The sequence below is a fragment of the Lepidothrix coronata genome, unplaced genomic scaffold (genome assembly GCF_001604755.1).
Source record: "Lepidothrix coronata isolate B3197 unplaced genomic scaffold, Lepidothrix_coronata-1.0 Scaffold31, whole genome shotgun sequence".
In the NCBI taxonomy this organism is placed as follows: domain Eukaryota; kingdom Metazoa; phylum Chordata; class Aves; order Passeriformes; family Pipridae; genus Lepidothrix; species Lepidothrix coronata.
Genome location: NW_016690211.1, coordinates 8,942,230 through 8,959,792, shown reverse-complemented (window position 1 = coordinate 8,959,792; position 17,563 = coordinate 8,942,230). Strand labels below are relative to the sequence as shown.

The following is a 17,563-nucleotide window of genomic DNA, read 5'->3' as shown; positions in this document are numbered from 1 at the left end:
CTGTTCTGGATAGCATTCTAATTAGATAAGAATGGGGGAATTGCACTTTGAAAGATCATGATTTTATTAATTGTATAGTTGCTATGGAATACCAAGTTTTTAAAAAAAATGTTGAACTGAGAATCAAAATTCTCTTGTGATTAAAAGAGAACAGGTATGATGATGCATATATTATTATCATAATACATATATTATTATCATGATTATCCATGATTTCTCTAAAATTGGATTTGTAAACTTCCCTGATGGAAGTATGGCTCAACTTGTTGGTGTCTAGTAGTTTTTTTAATTATAGAGTGATTAGAAGTCATAAGATCCTTCAATCTGACTTTCCGTTTTTCATAATGTGTTAAATTTAACTCATTTAACCTTGCGTTGATCCAAGTAAGTTCCATTTGGTTGAAGAATATTATCCAGAAAAGTACTTCTTGAAAACTTAAAAAGGCTGATAGGCTGAGCGTGAGCGTAAATAGTCAGTCATACTTTCTCTTAAATATTCATAGTTTTAAAAACTTGTAGTTTTTATAGGTGTATAATCCAGTTTTGGTACTGTTAAGCTGTATGCGGTTGAGACTCATAATCAGCTGTTTTTATTGAAGATGGTGGTACACCATGATTGTTTCTTTCTTAAAGAGCATAAACAATGGAGATACTAATGCTTTTATGGTTGTTTCTCCCTAGGCGTGGTTCAGAGAACAGCCTTGTATTACTCTTAATACTACTGTGAATCAGATAAAAGTCATAGTTGGCACTTAGCCTTCAGAATAGTTTCTCTAGAAAACTGATTTTCGATGCTTGACATGCTCAATGCCTACTTTCCTACCATTAGATATTTCACACCGAAGACACTTAAGATTCCTGGTAAGCAAAAATCACAGTGATTTCTTGTAGCAGGAGTGAGAATTGAGTGTGTATGCCCTGAATTTTCGAGCAAAGTTTGACTTTTTCTTTTTGGTGAAGAAAGGAACTATTTTCAGGCCTAATCATGCTTTTATGCTCAGACAAGTCAAACAATTTAAGATCCAGTCCCATTTTCTGTTTACCTAACAGCTGAGTTAGGCAGCTTTGTGCTCTATGCTTTTATATTCTAAAATATCTTACCCCACACAGGCTGTACAGGATGCTTAGTTGAACGGATAAGGAATTTCAGATTCCACTGAAAGAGGTATATTGCTAAAAGAAAGGCATTGTGCCATTCATTGTTGCAGTCCTGTGGAGAAGTTAGCTGAGATCTGGAAAGTAAATAATAAAGTGAAATAGAACAAATGAAAGTGGGTGAACAAAGGAAATGTCAAAACATGACCATAGTGGACTAGGCATAGGACAGAGAGTTGCCCATGACACTTGGAGTAAGAAAAGAATTTACTAATGACAGAAACCTATTAAGGGCTGTATGGAGGGAACTGGTAGAGAAGACTGGTGCCTGAAGTAATTTCTGAAAAGTCAGAATTTATAGAAATTGGACTTATAGAAGCTGTAATGAATTTAAATTCAGGTGAGTTTGACAATTTTATCTTGATAGAGAAAGATTTAAAAAATAATAAGAACATAGATTATAGTCCAATTGACTAAATTGTCTTCAAGATGAAGAAGAGCAATAATTTCAAGCATGTATTTAGTTGTCCTTGTTTTTCTTGAAAGAGAACCCTAAGCATTCTTCAGACGACTGCAGGATGCTGTTTTTAATATGTTGCCAAAGCACTTCGGGAGAGGGATCTGTGGAATGATCTTCGAGTCTAGTCTGAAGATTTGCCTGGAAGCTGTCTCTCACTGTAGCTGTTAGAAGATTGTTAACTTGGAGTCTCCTGCTTGGAATGCCACCCCTTTTAGGTTTGAACTTAAGGTTGAAGTTGTACAATGCACAAATCAATGGTCTGTTTAGCATTCGGCACTAGGCACCACTTGGGTATGACGAATATCGCAAACATTTCTCTGTCACACCAAGAGGTAATCAGTGAGGTGCCAATGCTTGGATCGAGGATGCATCCAGGTTGTCTTCAAACTATCTTTCTGCTGAAAGATAGTGTTGGTGATGGTGAGCTGCTGCACAAAACTCTATCAGAAGGTGTCCATTATTGTTGCAGTTGGGACATATATACTAAAGAGAACAACATGTTGCTTGTTGTGTAGTGGGAGGTGTAAGAAGATAATATGATCAGAATGACCTCTCAGCAAATTTTCAAGTTTAGAGACAATAGAGTTTTTGATCATGAAGCCAACTCCTGAAAAATGACTTTCAGTTCTGGGTTTACCTGACCAAAAGAGGATGTAACCGGCACCATGTTCTCTAAGGCTGCCTTCCTCATGGGGACGAACTTCACTGAGAGCAGCAACGTCGATGTTAAGTCATGACAGTTCATGGGCAGTTAGAGCAGAACGACGCTCAGGACGTCCACTATCCGCAGTATCAAGCATGGTTCTGATGTTCCAGCATGTGAGAGTCAATTTGAACACACCTTTGAAGGCAGGTGTATGCCTTTGTCTCTTTATCTTTGTTCGACTACATCAGAAGATGCCTGTTGGCTGCGGTTAACCAACCAGGTGAAGGGTGGAGATGAGCTTTGGTTAGGCCACTTTTTCTAGGCCCCTCTCCATATGGAGCAAGCAGTGCTCTCCTTGAAAAAGGCTGCTTGGTCATTCAGGATGCTGCTGAAAGAGACTGTCATTTCCGGGGTCAGTCTCAAGCGACCAATGTCGCGAACAAACCTGCAAGGTTGAGTCTGCGGCTTCCAGTGCACCTTTCACCTGCCGTTTCGACCCTCGCCTGTCGCTACAGGGCTTTTCAAATGTGGATATAGCCTTCGAGCCTGCGCAGTGGATTTTTTAGGTGAGGCACAGCATGTGCAGAACTGGTCCCACCCTTTACTCCTAAGGTTCATCTGCCAGGGCCTAGCAAGCTTGGACAGTGACAGCGAAGTCCTCAGGATGTAGGTTTAATTAGAGTATCCTTATCTTGGATGGATGGCCTTACAGGGCTAAGCGAGCTCCATCTGCTTGGGTTTGGAGTTAGAGTTGTCCTTCTCCTAGGACGACTGCCGAAAGGCTAGTGAGCCCATCCTGCCTGTGGACACATTTTATCTGACCCTTCAGTTTTAACCTGTTTGGCATGGGAGACCCTACCGGAGGCATATACCACCGCCAGCACAGCTCACAACCTCATAGGGGCACAAAAGCTTCTCCCCCACTAAAATAATTTGGATGAGCCTTTCCCCTCCCCCCAGCCTCCTACACTCAAACCTAAGGACATTCCCTTGCCCTAAACACCCTTCCAAGATGCTATACATCCAAAAATTACAATTATATTATAATTCCAAAAACCTTTCCTGGGCAGAAGCTCCAAACAAGCCAAGCCCAGCACATCCCACTCTGACTGCAACAATGCTGGAACAGGGAGCGATCCTGACACACCCCCGGGTGGGGCAGGCTCACAAATAAGGGGTCCCTGCACCCATCCGGGGCTTGGGCACCTCCCAAGGCTCCAGCCCAGCCTGAACCACCCCAGCCCCCAGAAAAACCCACTACCCACCCTAACCTCACCCTCTCCTCCCACCGTGTCACCACAGGCCCCTCGTTGCACCACCCACCCGTGGCCTTCCAAATGGGACTGCCCCGCCTGCCCTCCTGCTGGTCCGAGGATCCCTCAGGCCCACCCAGCCCCCTTCTGGTCCCCGCCCAGGAATGATGAAAACAATGAGGAGATACAGGAATTCTTGATAAAGAAGAGATCTGCTCACCAAGCACATCGTGCTCAGCCATCTTGTTATGTAAGAAAAGCAGCCTTTCGTCTTGCATGCAGTAAGCTCCAACAGAAACTTTGAGACATCCAGAACAAGTGGTGGATCAGTCTAGCAGAAAAGATTCAATTGTGCGCAGATACGGGTGATCACAGAGGATTCTATGAGGTTTTGAAAGCAGTGTACGGACTTACACACCAGGTTCAAAGCCCTTTACTCAGTGCAGATGGTCAAATTCTTCTCACAGATAAAATTTCCATTCTGAATCAGTGGTCTGAACATTTTCAGACTCTTTTCAGTACCAACCGTGTAGTTCAAGGCTCAGCAATTCAGTACATTACACAACAACCAGTGAAGAATGAATTGGATATTGCCCCTACTATGGGAGAAACTCTTAAGGCCATACAGCAGGTGAAAATTGGCAAGGCAGCTGGGGTTGATGGAATTCCACCTGAAGTCTGGAAGCACGGAGGCCAGGCACTCCATGCTAAATTTCACGAGTTTGTGGTGCGTTGTTGGGAACTAGGCAAACTACCATTAGACCTTTGTGATGTAGTCATCATCACCTTGTATAAGAAGAAAGGAATTAAATCAGACTGTTCAAATTACCGAGGTGTTATTCTGCTCTCCATTGCTGGTAAAATCGTTGCAAAAATACTTTTGAACAGATTAACACCTGCTATAGCAGAAGAACTTCTACCTGAAAGCCAATGTGGTTTCAGAGCCAATAGGAGCACCACAGACATGGTATTTGTTCTCAGACAACTGCAAGACAAGTGTAGGGAACAGAATAAAGGACTCTATGTAACTTCTGTTGATTTCACCAAAGCTTTCGATACTGTGAGCAGAAAAGGTCTGTGGCAGATTTTGGAACGTTTAGATTGTCCTCCCAAGTTCCTTAAAACGATCATTTTGCTTCATGAGGATCAGCGCGGCCAAGTCAGATATGGCAATGCACTTTCTAGGCCCTTTCTAATAACCAATGGTGTGAAACAAGGTTGCTTTCTTGCACCAACTCTATTCACAGTCTTCTTCAGCATGATGCTCCAAAGGGCCACGGTAGACCTTGATGAAGAAAATGGTATCTACATTCGATATCGTACCAATGGAAGCCTATTCAGCCAAAGGCGACTGAAGGCCCATCCTAAGACTTTAAATCATCTTGTCCGTGAGCTGCTTTTTGCTGACGATGCCACCCTCGTTACCCACACAGAAGCAGCTCTGCAGTGTTTAATATCCTGCTTTGCAGAGGCTGCTGAGCTTTTTGGGCTGGAAGTCAGCTTAAAGAAGACAGAAGTTTTCTACCAACCTTCACCTCAGGAAGACTGGCAAATCATCATTGCCGAATCAGAGCTCAAATCAGTCCAGCAGTTTGATTGTCTGGGAAGCATCATCTCCTCGGATGGTAAGACTGACGAAGAGATAGACAATAGATTAGCAAAGGGATATAGTGCTTTTGCAAAACTCCATAAAAGAGTTTGGTGTAATAAACACCTGAAGAAAAGTACAAAGATTAGTGTTTACAGAGCCATTGTGCTGTCTGCTCTTTTCTATGGGTCTGAATCATGGGTCGTTTACCACCACCACTTGCGACTCTTAGAACGCTTCCATCAGCGCTGCCTGTGTACAATCCTAAACATCCACTGGACTGATTACGTGACTAATGCGTCTGTTCTTGAATAGGCAGCGGTTACAAGGCCATGTTACTGAGAACACAGCTGCGTTGGGCAGGGCACGTCTCCAGGATGAAGGACCACCGCCTCCCTAAGATCTTGCTTTATGGTGAACTTGCCACTGGCTGCCGCAAGAGAGGAGCCCCGAAGAAGAGATACAAGGACTCCCTGAAACAATATCTCAGCTTTTGTCATATTTATCATCATCATTGATCTACTCTGGCCTCCAGTCGTGAGACATGGAGACACACTATTCATAATGCTGCTGCTTCTTTTGAGAACACACAGAGATTCATTCTTGAGGAGAAGAGACAACACAGAAAGAACCGTGTCTTGCCAATACCGCCTAAGGAGACTTTCTGCTGTGCCTTTTGCAACCAGACTTGTCTATCTCGCATTGGCCTTTTTAGCCATCAGCACGTTTGTAGCAAGTGTGGGTAGAGTCCTTCTCAAATCTTCGTTCACGAAGCCTAGCCGTGATGATGATTTAGTTCACACAGCTAAAACATGCTTTTTAAAAAGCACTTTTTAAAAAGTCTCTTTTCAGCCTGTATGCAAAGAAAAATATAATAAATATCCCTCCTACCATATGAGAAAGCTTGTCTTCAGTGATGGAGTAAAATACCTTTCATAAACTGCTTGTCTTTTCCTCATTCTTTAGCGATCAGTGAGCTTCACATTTAATCAGTGCATTGGGTTTGCATAGCCAGGTTTTGGTAGCCGGGGTGCTATAGGGGTAACTTCTGTGAGAAGATGCAAGAAGCTTCCCCAGTGTTCAAAGAGCCAATACCAGCTGGCTCAAAGATAGACCTGCTGCTGGCCAAGCCCAAGCCCATCAGCAATTGTGGTAGCACCTCTGGGATGTATTTTAGAAAGGGATTATAAAAACAGCTGCGTAACAACAGCGAGAAGAGTGGAGTGAGAATATGTGAGGGAAACCACCCCATAGACACCAAAGTCAGTGAAGAAGGAGGGGGAGGAGGTGCTTCAAGCATCAGAGTAGAGATTTCTCCTGCAGCCTGTGGGGAAGCCCATGGTAAGGCAGGCTGTCCCCTTGCAGCCCGTGGAGGCCCACAGAGAAGCAGATAAATTCACCTGCAGCCCACGAAGGGGACCCCATGTTGGAGCAGGTGATTGCCTGAAGGGAGGCTGTAATGCCATGGGAAGCCCTTGCTGGATCAGGCCCCTGCCAAGACCTGTTACCTTGTGGAGAGAGGAGCCTGCACTGGAACTGGTTTGCTGGCAGGACTTGTGACCCCATGGGGGACCCACACTGTAGCAGCCTGTGCATGAAGGACTGTACTCCATGAAAGGAACTCACGCTGGAGCAGTTAATGAAGAACTGCAGCCCATGGGAAGGACTTACATTGGAGAATTTAATGGAGAACTGTCTCCTGTGGGTGGGATTCCATGCTGGAGCAGGGGAAGAGTGTAAGGTGGAAGGATCAGCAGTGATGGATGATAAACTGACTGTAATGCCCGTTCCTCATTTAGGAGTAACTTCGAGCCTGGGAAGAAGGGACAGGTGGGGGTAAAGCTGTTTTAAGGTTTAGTTTTTATTTCTCATTCTTCTACTCTGATTTGATTGGTAATAAAATTAAGCCTGTTTCATTCAAGTTGAGTCTATTTTGCACATGATGGTCACTGGTGAGTGATCTCTTCCCTGTCTCTGTCTTGACCTTTCCTCGTATTTTCTCTGTCCTGTTCAGCTGAGGAAGGGAGGGGTGGGCACCTGGCATCCAGCCAGGGTCAACTCACCACAGTCATTCAAACCTCAGCTGCATTTCAGGACCTGAGTTTTAGTTTTCTGGAAGAAGAAAACTGCAGACCCAGCAGCCCTCAGAGATGTGTCAAGGAATGTATTTCTTGTACAACTCTTGTACAACTTGTACAATACTCCAATCTGAGGTATTAAGAACACATACACCAAACGTCATAGTAGCTTTTTCAAAAATAGTTGAAACACAGTTAGTAGGAATTGTACTAATACCACCTCCTGTCAGCTCTCCAGCTGATGCTGTCATCATTATTTTGTCTGTGATGATGATGTCTTCCGTCTTCAACTATAGCAGGTCTGACAGACTGTCTTAAATCTACAGTGTATGAAAACATCAATAACAACCAGAACACTGGTTAAACTTATTCCTGCTAGGTGCCTAGGATTGACTGAGAAGAATGCCTTGAATTTTTAGGAACAGTTTAACCAACTTTTTTAGTTTCAAAAAACAAAAAAAAAAACAACAATAAAACAAACAACACTGAAACAAAAAACCCTAACCAAAATGTGTCCAGTTTTTGACTGGACAAGCCACATAAAACTATACAAAATTATTTTCTTTCTTTATCACCCCCTCACCCTCCATCCCATGCCCCAGTCTTTTTTGTTAAAAGAACATTGTTTTATGCCTGCTTAGTATTGCAGGTATTAAAAAGTTTTCATTGGAACTTCAGTTTTAATGATGTGCATATAAAATGAAATGTCATAAACATAAGGCAAAAAACCCAATTTTGTGACCTGTTTATATTTAAAATGAAAAAGTTCTGTGTCTAAATAACTGTGAAATATTATTTGAAGTTTAAAATTTACAATACTAAAATATTTTTTATTACATTAAAGCATTCTTATCAAGGAAAACAAATGTTGTAAGACTTCACTGGTCTTGACTAATGTACAAAAAGAATAAATGGGGGTGAAGTGGAAGGTTTTCGTAACCTTGAAGGCATCTTGAATTTCCAGAGGAAATCTGAGCTTAGAAGTTTGCTTTCTGGTTGGAGCCAATAGTTTCTGCTTTGACCTGCAGTACAAAAGCCTGATGCATCTGTACTGTGGTTCTGTGTAGTACAGAAGCCTTACTTGATGTTACTCTTGTGGCATGAAGGCTGGATAGCTATGACAGTGTACTCCACAAGTTTGTGCTCCACTTTTTTCTAATATTCTTGTAGAAGTCTGTCATTTTCCCCTAAGAAAGTTCAGGTTTCTGAATAGGCTGCATTTTCTTTTTAGTAAATTAGAAAATGCTGTGCTTTTTAGAGCCCCATGCAATATTTAATCCTAAATGGTGCTCATATATAAAAATTGTATTTGATGGGCAGTTTGGTCATCAGACGTAACTCAGAGAAGAATGATACCTAGAAAATAAGTGGGAAAAATATTAGGATAGAAGTATGCTGAAATTATGTTTAATTTAATGACAGGTGTGCTTGTTATAAAGCTACATTATTGAACTAGTTTGTTTCCCAAGTTTTTATGGAACTAATAAGTTTCACCAAAGCCAAAGTGTAAAATTCTGCATTACTTCAGAACAAATGATACGGGATGCTCCAAACCGAAGAATGATATCCAAATGGAGGAAATCTGCAGTTAAGGTTAAAATCTGTGTTAAGACATGAAAATGGGAAGTAAAGTAAGTAATTAGCCATGATTCCTCCCTTGAGAAATATTTAATATTAGCTAGTTTTGATAAATGCTGTCAGTGTTTGGAATCCTAAATTAAAATAAATTGATTCTTCAATACAATATTTTAAAATTATTTTTTCTTTCATTTGTAAGAATGAAACTCATTTGAGTTGCAATTTGCACACTGTTAAGAAGCTATAACCAATACTTTTGTAACATTGGCTAGAAATGTATGGAGGGCTACATAGAAAGAGGAAAATTCTCTGTTAAGACATGATATGGGGAAAATATTTAATAAAAGTAAAGAAAAAGTGCTGACCTTTTTTACTGAAAAAACAAAATCTTGATTGTGTATTCTCTGTAATTTACCATAACGTTGTAGCAATTGTCAGATATTTCACTACTAGTAGACATGAGAGTAATTAATAAAATTAACCTGTATGTCCACACAGAAATTGTGGGGTTTTTCTATGTAGTTCATAGCTCTGATATTCTAGAGAAAAAAAATCTATTATTCTTTAATAGTATGTTGTGTTCACAATTTTGTTAAACAAAATTATGCTGAAACATGATAGTTTTTATTATCTTCCATCCTTGTATTTGCTCTACTTTCACTAAGAAAAGGCGTATTAAAGTCATGGCTATGTTTACAGATGCAGGGAAGCTGAATGTTTTCTTAGTTTTTCAGTTTAGGCTGTAAATAGACATTCTAAGCTATATGAAATACATATAGAGATTTAAGTGACACGTTTTTAACAGTTTTGAGAATAAGTACAACACACTACCAAAATAAATTAATAAAATGTTTATGAAAAAGTTGTATCTGTCAGTTTCTCCAAGCAAATTACGATACACTCTTTAGATCTTCTGTCAAGTACAAGAATACTTGTTCAAACATGCCTTCCATCTGTAGATTGTAATAGAGATTTACAGTTAGAAAGTTTGAAAGTATTCTTCAGTGGTTCACTTTATGACCCTTCACTGCCCTTCATTCCTCATAAATGTTAGATCAGTTTGTTAACATGCTGAGACACTAGAGGAAGTTCTAGCACTGTACTACAGTCAAGATACTTGAAAATGGCTCATTTTGCTCTTACCATGTGTGTTTATCTCCTAATACAGATAATTAGTATCATAAAACCTCTTAAGGTTAAAGTTTATTTTTTCTTCTTATAAAGAAAGGTTTCTTTTTCTTAAAGACTTATATGTAGTTTTTGGAGCTATAAAGCAGCTTCAGGTAATGGACCAGAAGATGAAATGCTCGATTTTACAGTATTTCTTTTGCTTCTGTTCCTGTAACTTTCTTACCTCACTTGATTCCCAGTTCTCAGTCTCTGACACATTTCTCCTTATGCTGTTAAACAATTGGCAGAGCAAAATAAAAGACATGGCTTTAAAAAAAAAGAGGTCAAATTCATGTAACTCATGAATCTGTAAGAGACAAAAAAATTAACATACCCTGTATTATTTAGAGAAATGAAACATTAGGAAACTGTGCATTTCTGAATTCTCCAAACCCTGAGAAAGCTAGGAAATGGTTTGATATGTAGATAATTAGTATTACAGTTGGATAGCAGCCATAATTGGTTTAGAAGAAGCTTTTTAGTTAAGCAGGACATTTCAGGTAACTTCAATGCTATTAAAGTACATGATATACAAAATAAACCTCAATGCAGAGTATAGAGATGCATTCAGATTGGTTTGGATCTGTCTTCTTGGAATCCTAAGCCTCTGGATAATAAATAAGAATGGAAGCATTCTGGCTGTCTCACAAAAATAACTGCTGCCATTTCATATATATCAGCAATAAATGTTTTAGCAACTGTAACCATCATAGTTTAGAACCACCAAACAAATCAGTAACCAAATGAAATTGTAGGGACCTGCATTGTTTTTCTTTTGCAAGATAAAGGAGGGGTAGACAAGTTTGGATTCACATCCTTCCCTCATACTCCAGGGTCTCTGGTTATCTGTTGCTGTTTTATTCAGTGCAGCTGACACTACTTATCTCCCGTGTGATTTTTGAGCTTGGGTCTTAAGCTGGATGTGTGTTACAAATAATTCTCTCAGATAGTTTTTTCAGATATAAGATTGCCAAGGGAAAAAAAATTCTTCAGTTACAGATGTTAGTAAATGAAACAGGCACAGAGCACTAGTAGAATGTGCTGCCTTTTCTAAGATATATAAAAACTGCAGATAATTTGCAGATGAGTTTCAGTTATAAATTTAAAGTTCTTAGTCTTGCTGTTTTGCAATTTTGCTTTGACATTCTTAAATGTCCAGTAAGTGCTCTCGAGGGAAATGAGGAACCATAATTCTTGCAAAAAAGAGGAGCTGCTGAGTTAAACATCTTTCCTTGAGACGGTAGGTGGAAAGGTAACTTCACAGAGTAACTTCTGTGCCACCTGAGAAGACTTCACTCTCTCCTCACTCATCTGGCTGTTCTTTTAAAGACAAAATTATACTGGTAGTTTTAGATACGCTTTTTAAGCCAGTGAAAGAAATACAGTCTGTATATGTTTGGTGAGTTTGAAAAAGGTAGGTAAATTATAACAGTGGCTCCATAAAGAGTATTTTATGTTCCTTCATTTCTTCCCTGTCTTTCTATGCCAGTCCAGTTGCAAACATGCTTTCGTAAAAGACCCAGTTTTAATGTAATGATGGCCAAATATAATCGCATGTTCTGATGGAAATAAAACTGGTAATTTTGTTGGAAATGTGTTTCCATCTGTAGTCCTGCCCATAGGAGTGCAAATTACTGGACTATAGTGGCATGCTACCACTATCTTTGGAAAGAGATGACAGTAATTGTAAGACCTCTCTACAAACGTCAGAAAAAGCTACCTGCATCTAATGATAGTTTCATCCTAAATTCAGAAGGGGCAAGTAGAAAAGCTGTCTTGGAAGGGGATAGATGATTTAGGTGAATGAATATGTATAAAAAATGAGAATACCACTGGCTCGTGGAAAGGCGTTGAATTTCTATATGCATCAGAAATTGCAGCTTCCATTCACAGACGTGCTTTTTATCAAACATACAACTGCCACTGTCAGCAACATAATTTTTTGCGTAAGGAGAGCTGGTAGAAGAAGGAAAGTTATTAAACTACGAAGTTTGTTCTTTTATTTATATGCCCAAAAGATAAAAATGTATTTCCCAGACTGTTGAAGTTTGTAATTTTTTTAACAAATGGAATACACTAACTAGGGATAAATGGATATGAGAAATTGTCTGCATGATCCAATAAATTTTCGTAAGGAGTAATTTATGGACTTTATTAGAAATTAAGGTTTTCTATTTTCAGAAATTCTCTAGAGGCAATTCAAAAGGAAATGTTTCTGTTTGAAGTACCCCAAATTCTAAGAAATTATTTCCATTGAGCACAGGTCAATAAAGCACATTTTTCATTGTAAAATACTTGTTTTGTTTGTTGCGTTGGACATCTAAGCTCTTTCCTCCCATAATATATATAGATATTAAAGACTGATCATAAGAATTAACATGGGTTGAAAATTCCATTGCATTCTATACATTGCTTAGATGAGTTATTTAAAGCTGTATTTTTTATATGCAAGGGATACTCTTTATTTGATTATGTCATTGTTTGAGGCTCCAGTCAGACCCTTCTCATGGATATGGCTTTCTGTGTTTGTGAGATATCATGAACTGAACCAGATACATACAGTCATTGCTACAGACTAGATATTCCATAGGGAGACATCCCATAGGCAAGAAAGTAATGCTTTTTTGATGGTGAAGTCCTTCCTGAACTTCTAGGAAACACCCATCATTCACTGATATTCTTTGTCTTATATCCATGCAGTTAATGGAATTTGGGAGAACTGGTTACCAGCCTTGCACTTTTAGGTGGTTATGATCAGCTGAAGAGGTGAAACTACTCATTGTATTGAAGCTCAGGGTAATATTAAAGTCTTGTATCTTGCCAGACTACTGTTATGTTTTCTTTAAAAGCTTTAGAAGATAAATAATGTTTTCAAAAGTCTATGGAAGAAAAGGTTATGTAGTTGTGCTGTATCCTGAGATCTGAATAAACTAAACAGAACTTAACTGATCCTGATTGTCCACTTAAGAGTTCTCCTATACTAAGCATGATTTCAGTAAAGGTGACTTTATGTTTTAAGAGATGTCTGATGCTGTAGGAAAGTAATGGGCTGTTTTTCTCCTCCTCTTTTGAGCAGTTTTGGTATGAATCATGATGGGATTGGAAATTCCTGTGGGACCAAAGGTCATGAAGCAGCAAAGCTAATGGCAGCTCATATTACAGCAAACACCAATCCTTTCTCTTGGTCAGCCTGCAGTCGGGATTACATCACCAGTTTTTTAGAGTAAGTAATCTCTCAAGAAAAATGAGTTTTCAAAAAATTTACACTTTTTGGGATCAGTCGTAGAGATATAGTGATGTGTTGTGATTGAATACATTTTTAGAAGGAACAGAGAGAATTATAGAAAGTCTTTTTTTTTGTAGATTACATTTCTGTGAAATGGCAAAAGCTTCTTTTACTCAATTCCCCACCTTAACAGTTCTCATTTTTAATCTTCTCAAAACATTTTGAAGTGCTGATCATACCTCATTACTTCATTAATCTGAGGGTGAGAAATAGAGATGGGCAGAATTTGTCTATGAATGTTGAGAAGTATATTTTTTACATACATACATAATGTGAGGAATTCTAATGAAGGGAAGAAGGTTATGACCCTGTTCCTTGTACATTTCACTCTTAACATGTTTTTCATACAGTATTTTGGGTTTTTATCTTTCAGTGTTCTTTGATACCATTGGTGAGATTATAGGAGAGAATGGCATAGGTCTTTATACTAATACCTTAAAATTGTGCTAACCTCTATTACCACTTCTAAGGGATTTTTATCCAGAAGTAGATTGCTACCTGAAATTTTCCTGTGAAAAAATCCAAAGTCAAAATATGTTATTCACCAAAATGTGCTCATATCAATGTATACGTTGGTATAGATGGTGCATAATGAAGACTTTGTGTGTTTTAAATCGTGGAAGACAAATACATAACTATCAGTTCACTGAAAACAGTTTAGTATCACATTTTTTAAATGCTGAAAGGTGGACTTTACTGGAGGTAAATGGCAGTTTGTTGGTAGGTTCAGTGTCATCAGCGCAATCATTCCTTTAAGAAATAAAGGTTGTTCAGTAATTCTGGCACTTACTGTATTTTAGTAATACTGTATTTTAGATGGACTTAAACCAGTCAAGTTTCTAACTATGAGACTACTAAGAATAAAATGAGCTTGTCCTACTCTTTCAGGGATCTAACCTCAGAATAAGGTGCTGTATTCTGAATCTTATCTGGAGGGAACCATCCAGACCAATACCTTTGGGTTGGTTCAAATGTGAAGGATCACTGAATTGGGCTGAAGAGGTGCTTCAGTTCCCCGTAGAGTTAGTGAGCAGAGACAGACATTTAATGGTGGTGCTATTCAGGGGAAGAAAACTTCTCATCAGTTACTGTAATAGGTTAAGGCATTTTGTATCATGCCACTGAACAGTGCACCCACATGTTTTTATGAACTCGTGCATTTCAGATTAGTGTCTAAAATAAAGCACATTAAGTCCTCCTTATATATATGTGTGTGTGATACAGGCTTCTCACAATGTCATTTGGTTTTCTAGGGAGATATATATATATATATATGTATATATGTATTTATTTAACACTGCTATTATTTAAAAAATGTATTGTAGTTTTATTTTATCATTACTTACATTACTTACAAATTACTTATGTTAATTCAATGCTGTTTCCACTAGTAGTCTTTTTAGTATGTCATTGAAGCCTTATTTAACTACGACAAAGAAAATGGTTTTCATATCTCTTTTGAGATTATTTCACAGCTTCGTAGTTCTGATTGTAAGCTTACAGTTCAGGTATTTTCTTGTAGCATTTGAGAGTTTGTTTCTTCATGTTTCATTTACTTCTATTTGTTTCTCTCCTCTGAAAAACTCCATTTCAATCTCGTAATTGTCCTGACCATAAGCTGTCTATTGATGAAGTTAGAATTCAAAAGATAGCTAAGGACTCATTTTGTATTTATGGGTTTAGAGAAGAAATGTGGTAATATTCTGTGGATTGCATTACCTTGTAAATATAATAGAGCTCGTCATTTGTTCATAATGTTCCTGCACAGTTTCAAATTTCAGACTGATGAATGCGGTAATCTTTCAAATTTATACTGCCAGTTAAAAACATGTTTATCTTGTATCTCGTTTCAATTGTGGTTTATTTATTTATTTATTTATTTTATTATTTACTGTTAGCATCTCCATTCTTCTTTTCCATTCCCTAGGTTTGATTTCTGGTTAAGTTTCATTTTTAAATCTGTGGGATGCCAGGGAAATTGCAGCTATATTAGCATAAAGCCAGAAGAATACTCTGTTGAATCTCTTCCCATAGTGCTAATCTCTTCAGGTTTTTTGAGATGCTTTTCTATCATGGCAAGTGTTTGCAATTCTGCTTGAATTACTACCATCTGTGGATTTCATTAAAAAATCATTACTGAAGATACTAAGTGATATTTGAGCTAGAGTAAAACAAAAACCTACACATAGTAGATTCAATAATAAATTATCTTTTATAATATTTTAGCTGTATTTTTGTAACCTGGAATGTAGATGTTATTTTTTTTTCCAAAGCCACCTTGGATAAACATTATTTTACACATTGTAATTATATTAGATTTTCCAGTTGTATAGGATACTGTGTTAAATAATTTAGTAAGAGTCAAAGATAACTTTTCTTTCATCTACTAATTCCACAATCTATTTTTAAATATGTCAGATTTCTCATTTATGCTTATTATTGTCTGTGGTTCTAATATCCTATAAATGAATTGATACTTTTTTCCCCTAAAATATTTGATTTGTTGTTTCATAAGGTAGAATAGTGAAAATTGTAGGGTTTTTCTCCAGTTTCTGCTTTTCTCACCAGCATTTGTGCCATCTCAATGACAGCAGGAAGCTGGTAGAGTTACGCAAGTACTTGCAGGGACAACTGTCAGAAGCCAAGATCACTTTTTTTTACCCATTCACACCTTTCCATAAAGCAGAACAGCTGTAGGAGCTGTTCTATTACATTTCAATTGCAGGTAGTGAACAGTTAGCAAGAAGAAAAGAAAAATAGCAAGTTTCATGTGGCAGCATTTCCTTGACTGCTTTTATAAGAGCAGAATAGTCTGCATCCTGACAGGAAAAATTATTCTTTATTTTTTCCTCATATTTCTTCATAACTTAGCAACAAGTGAGGAAAATGCCGATTTAGGGCTATAGAGCCCAAGCTGATAGATGATGTCAACTGTGTCTCCAGAGATACTAGACTCTGCACCCTTTCTTTCAATTTTCCCTCTAGAAGAGCATCTTCATCCTCAAAACAGCTGGCACAGGACCGAGTAGACTAGAACAAGTAAGACAAGTGGCGTTTTTTTCTGTTGTGAATTAGTATGGCTGGTTTAGGATTCATTTAGCTATGTCTAACAAGAAGGATAGAACATGATGGTGTGAAATGCAGATACCCAAGCAGAAACCTGGGGCTGTGAGTCTGTATGACATAACACAATGCCTGATTTGTCTCTTTGGATCGGGGTAGAAGTTTGGGCTGGGCCATCATGGCACCAGGTTAATGCAACTGGAATGAATTTTGATAGAAGCTCATTATGTGTTCACAGTATTATATGGTAAGGTAGATTAGTGTGGATTTACTAGTTTACCAGCTTGGGTAACCACCTGATAGAGCAGTTTTGCACTGAGGAGTAACCATTAAGTATCACTTGGAAGATACCAGTTCAGTGAGGCACTAGCTGGGAAATCGAATTATTTTGCAGGATTGCTGGATGGAGGATAATATGGCTCAAAGGATGACAGTAAGACAAAGCAAAGCTATGTAGTGCTAATAGATCTACCAAAACTCTTAGCAAGGATGGTCAGTCAGCACAGATGCTGAAATGGCCAAAGAAAATATTTTTTTCCTGGGGAAAACTTTCTTTGAAGCATATAATAGCTGTTGTCTGTCAAGCTTATAATAGCTTGTCTGTCAAGCTTTTAGGTAGAATGAAAGTTTGACTTAATTCAGTTTATCGACTGAATTGTTCATAAGTACTTTGCAATGGTTTTAAATTTCACTAACATTGTATGGAACTAATTAAAGAAATACTGACTGAGAATTGAATGCTTGGAGAGCAGTGTCAGAGAACAGAGATTCCTGTGAGAGGAGTAGAAACCCTTGATATCTCTTCATAGGAGAAATGAACCAACCCTAAAATTATTTTTTGTAACTGAATACCAATTAATATAAATTTCATTCAATGCAGCATATGTATATATATATATATATAATATAATATATATATATATATATAAAAAACCTGCAAGTTTCAGTATATTCAGCATATATTTATACAGTATACCTGTGGAGCCATGCAGATACCTAGATGTAGATAAGAGAACTTTCTACTTACAGTTCTTTGTTCAGTTACTTCTGTGTTTTCTTATAACAAAAACTACGTGATTTCTGGGATCATAGTTCATTTATCATGTCAGTATCAGATAGGAGAAGGTGTTAGAAGAAGCCAAATGGCCAACTCTGTCTTTCAAAGTCTTTCGAAGATGGAAGGTAACCAAGAGTCTTTAAACTATTTGAGTAAGATCTATCACAGGAAATTCTTGGAGACTCTCTACAATTGCCCTACGGCAGGATTTAGATATTGGACTACACCT

At 38.1% G+C, this 17,563-nt stretch overlaps 1 protein-coding gene across 6 annotated transcripts in view; it reads left to right on the top strand.

Annotated features, from left to right (window-relative positions):
• Positions 1–17,563, top strand: part of ADAMTS6 (ADAM metallopeptidase with thrombospondin type 1 motif 6) — a 147,805-nt gene that overhangs the window by 65,469 nt on the left and 64,773 nt on the right. For all 6 annotated transcript variants that reach the window (XM_017811375.1, XM_017811370.1, XM_017811372.1 and 3 more), the window contains one exon: positions 13,005–13,151. In XM_017811375.1, the coding sequence (XP_017666864.1) occupies positions 13,005–13,151 (147 nt within the window). The remainder of the gene's footprint in view (positions 1–13,004; positions 13,152–17,563) is intronic.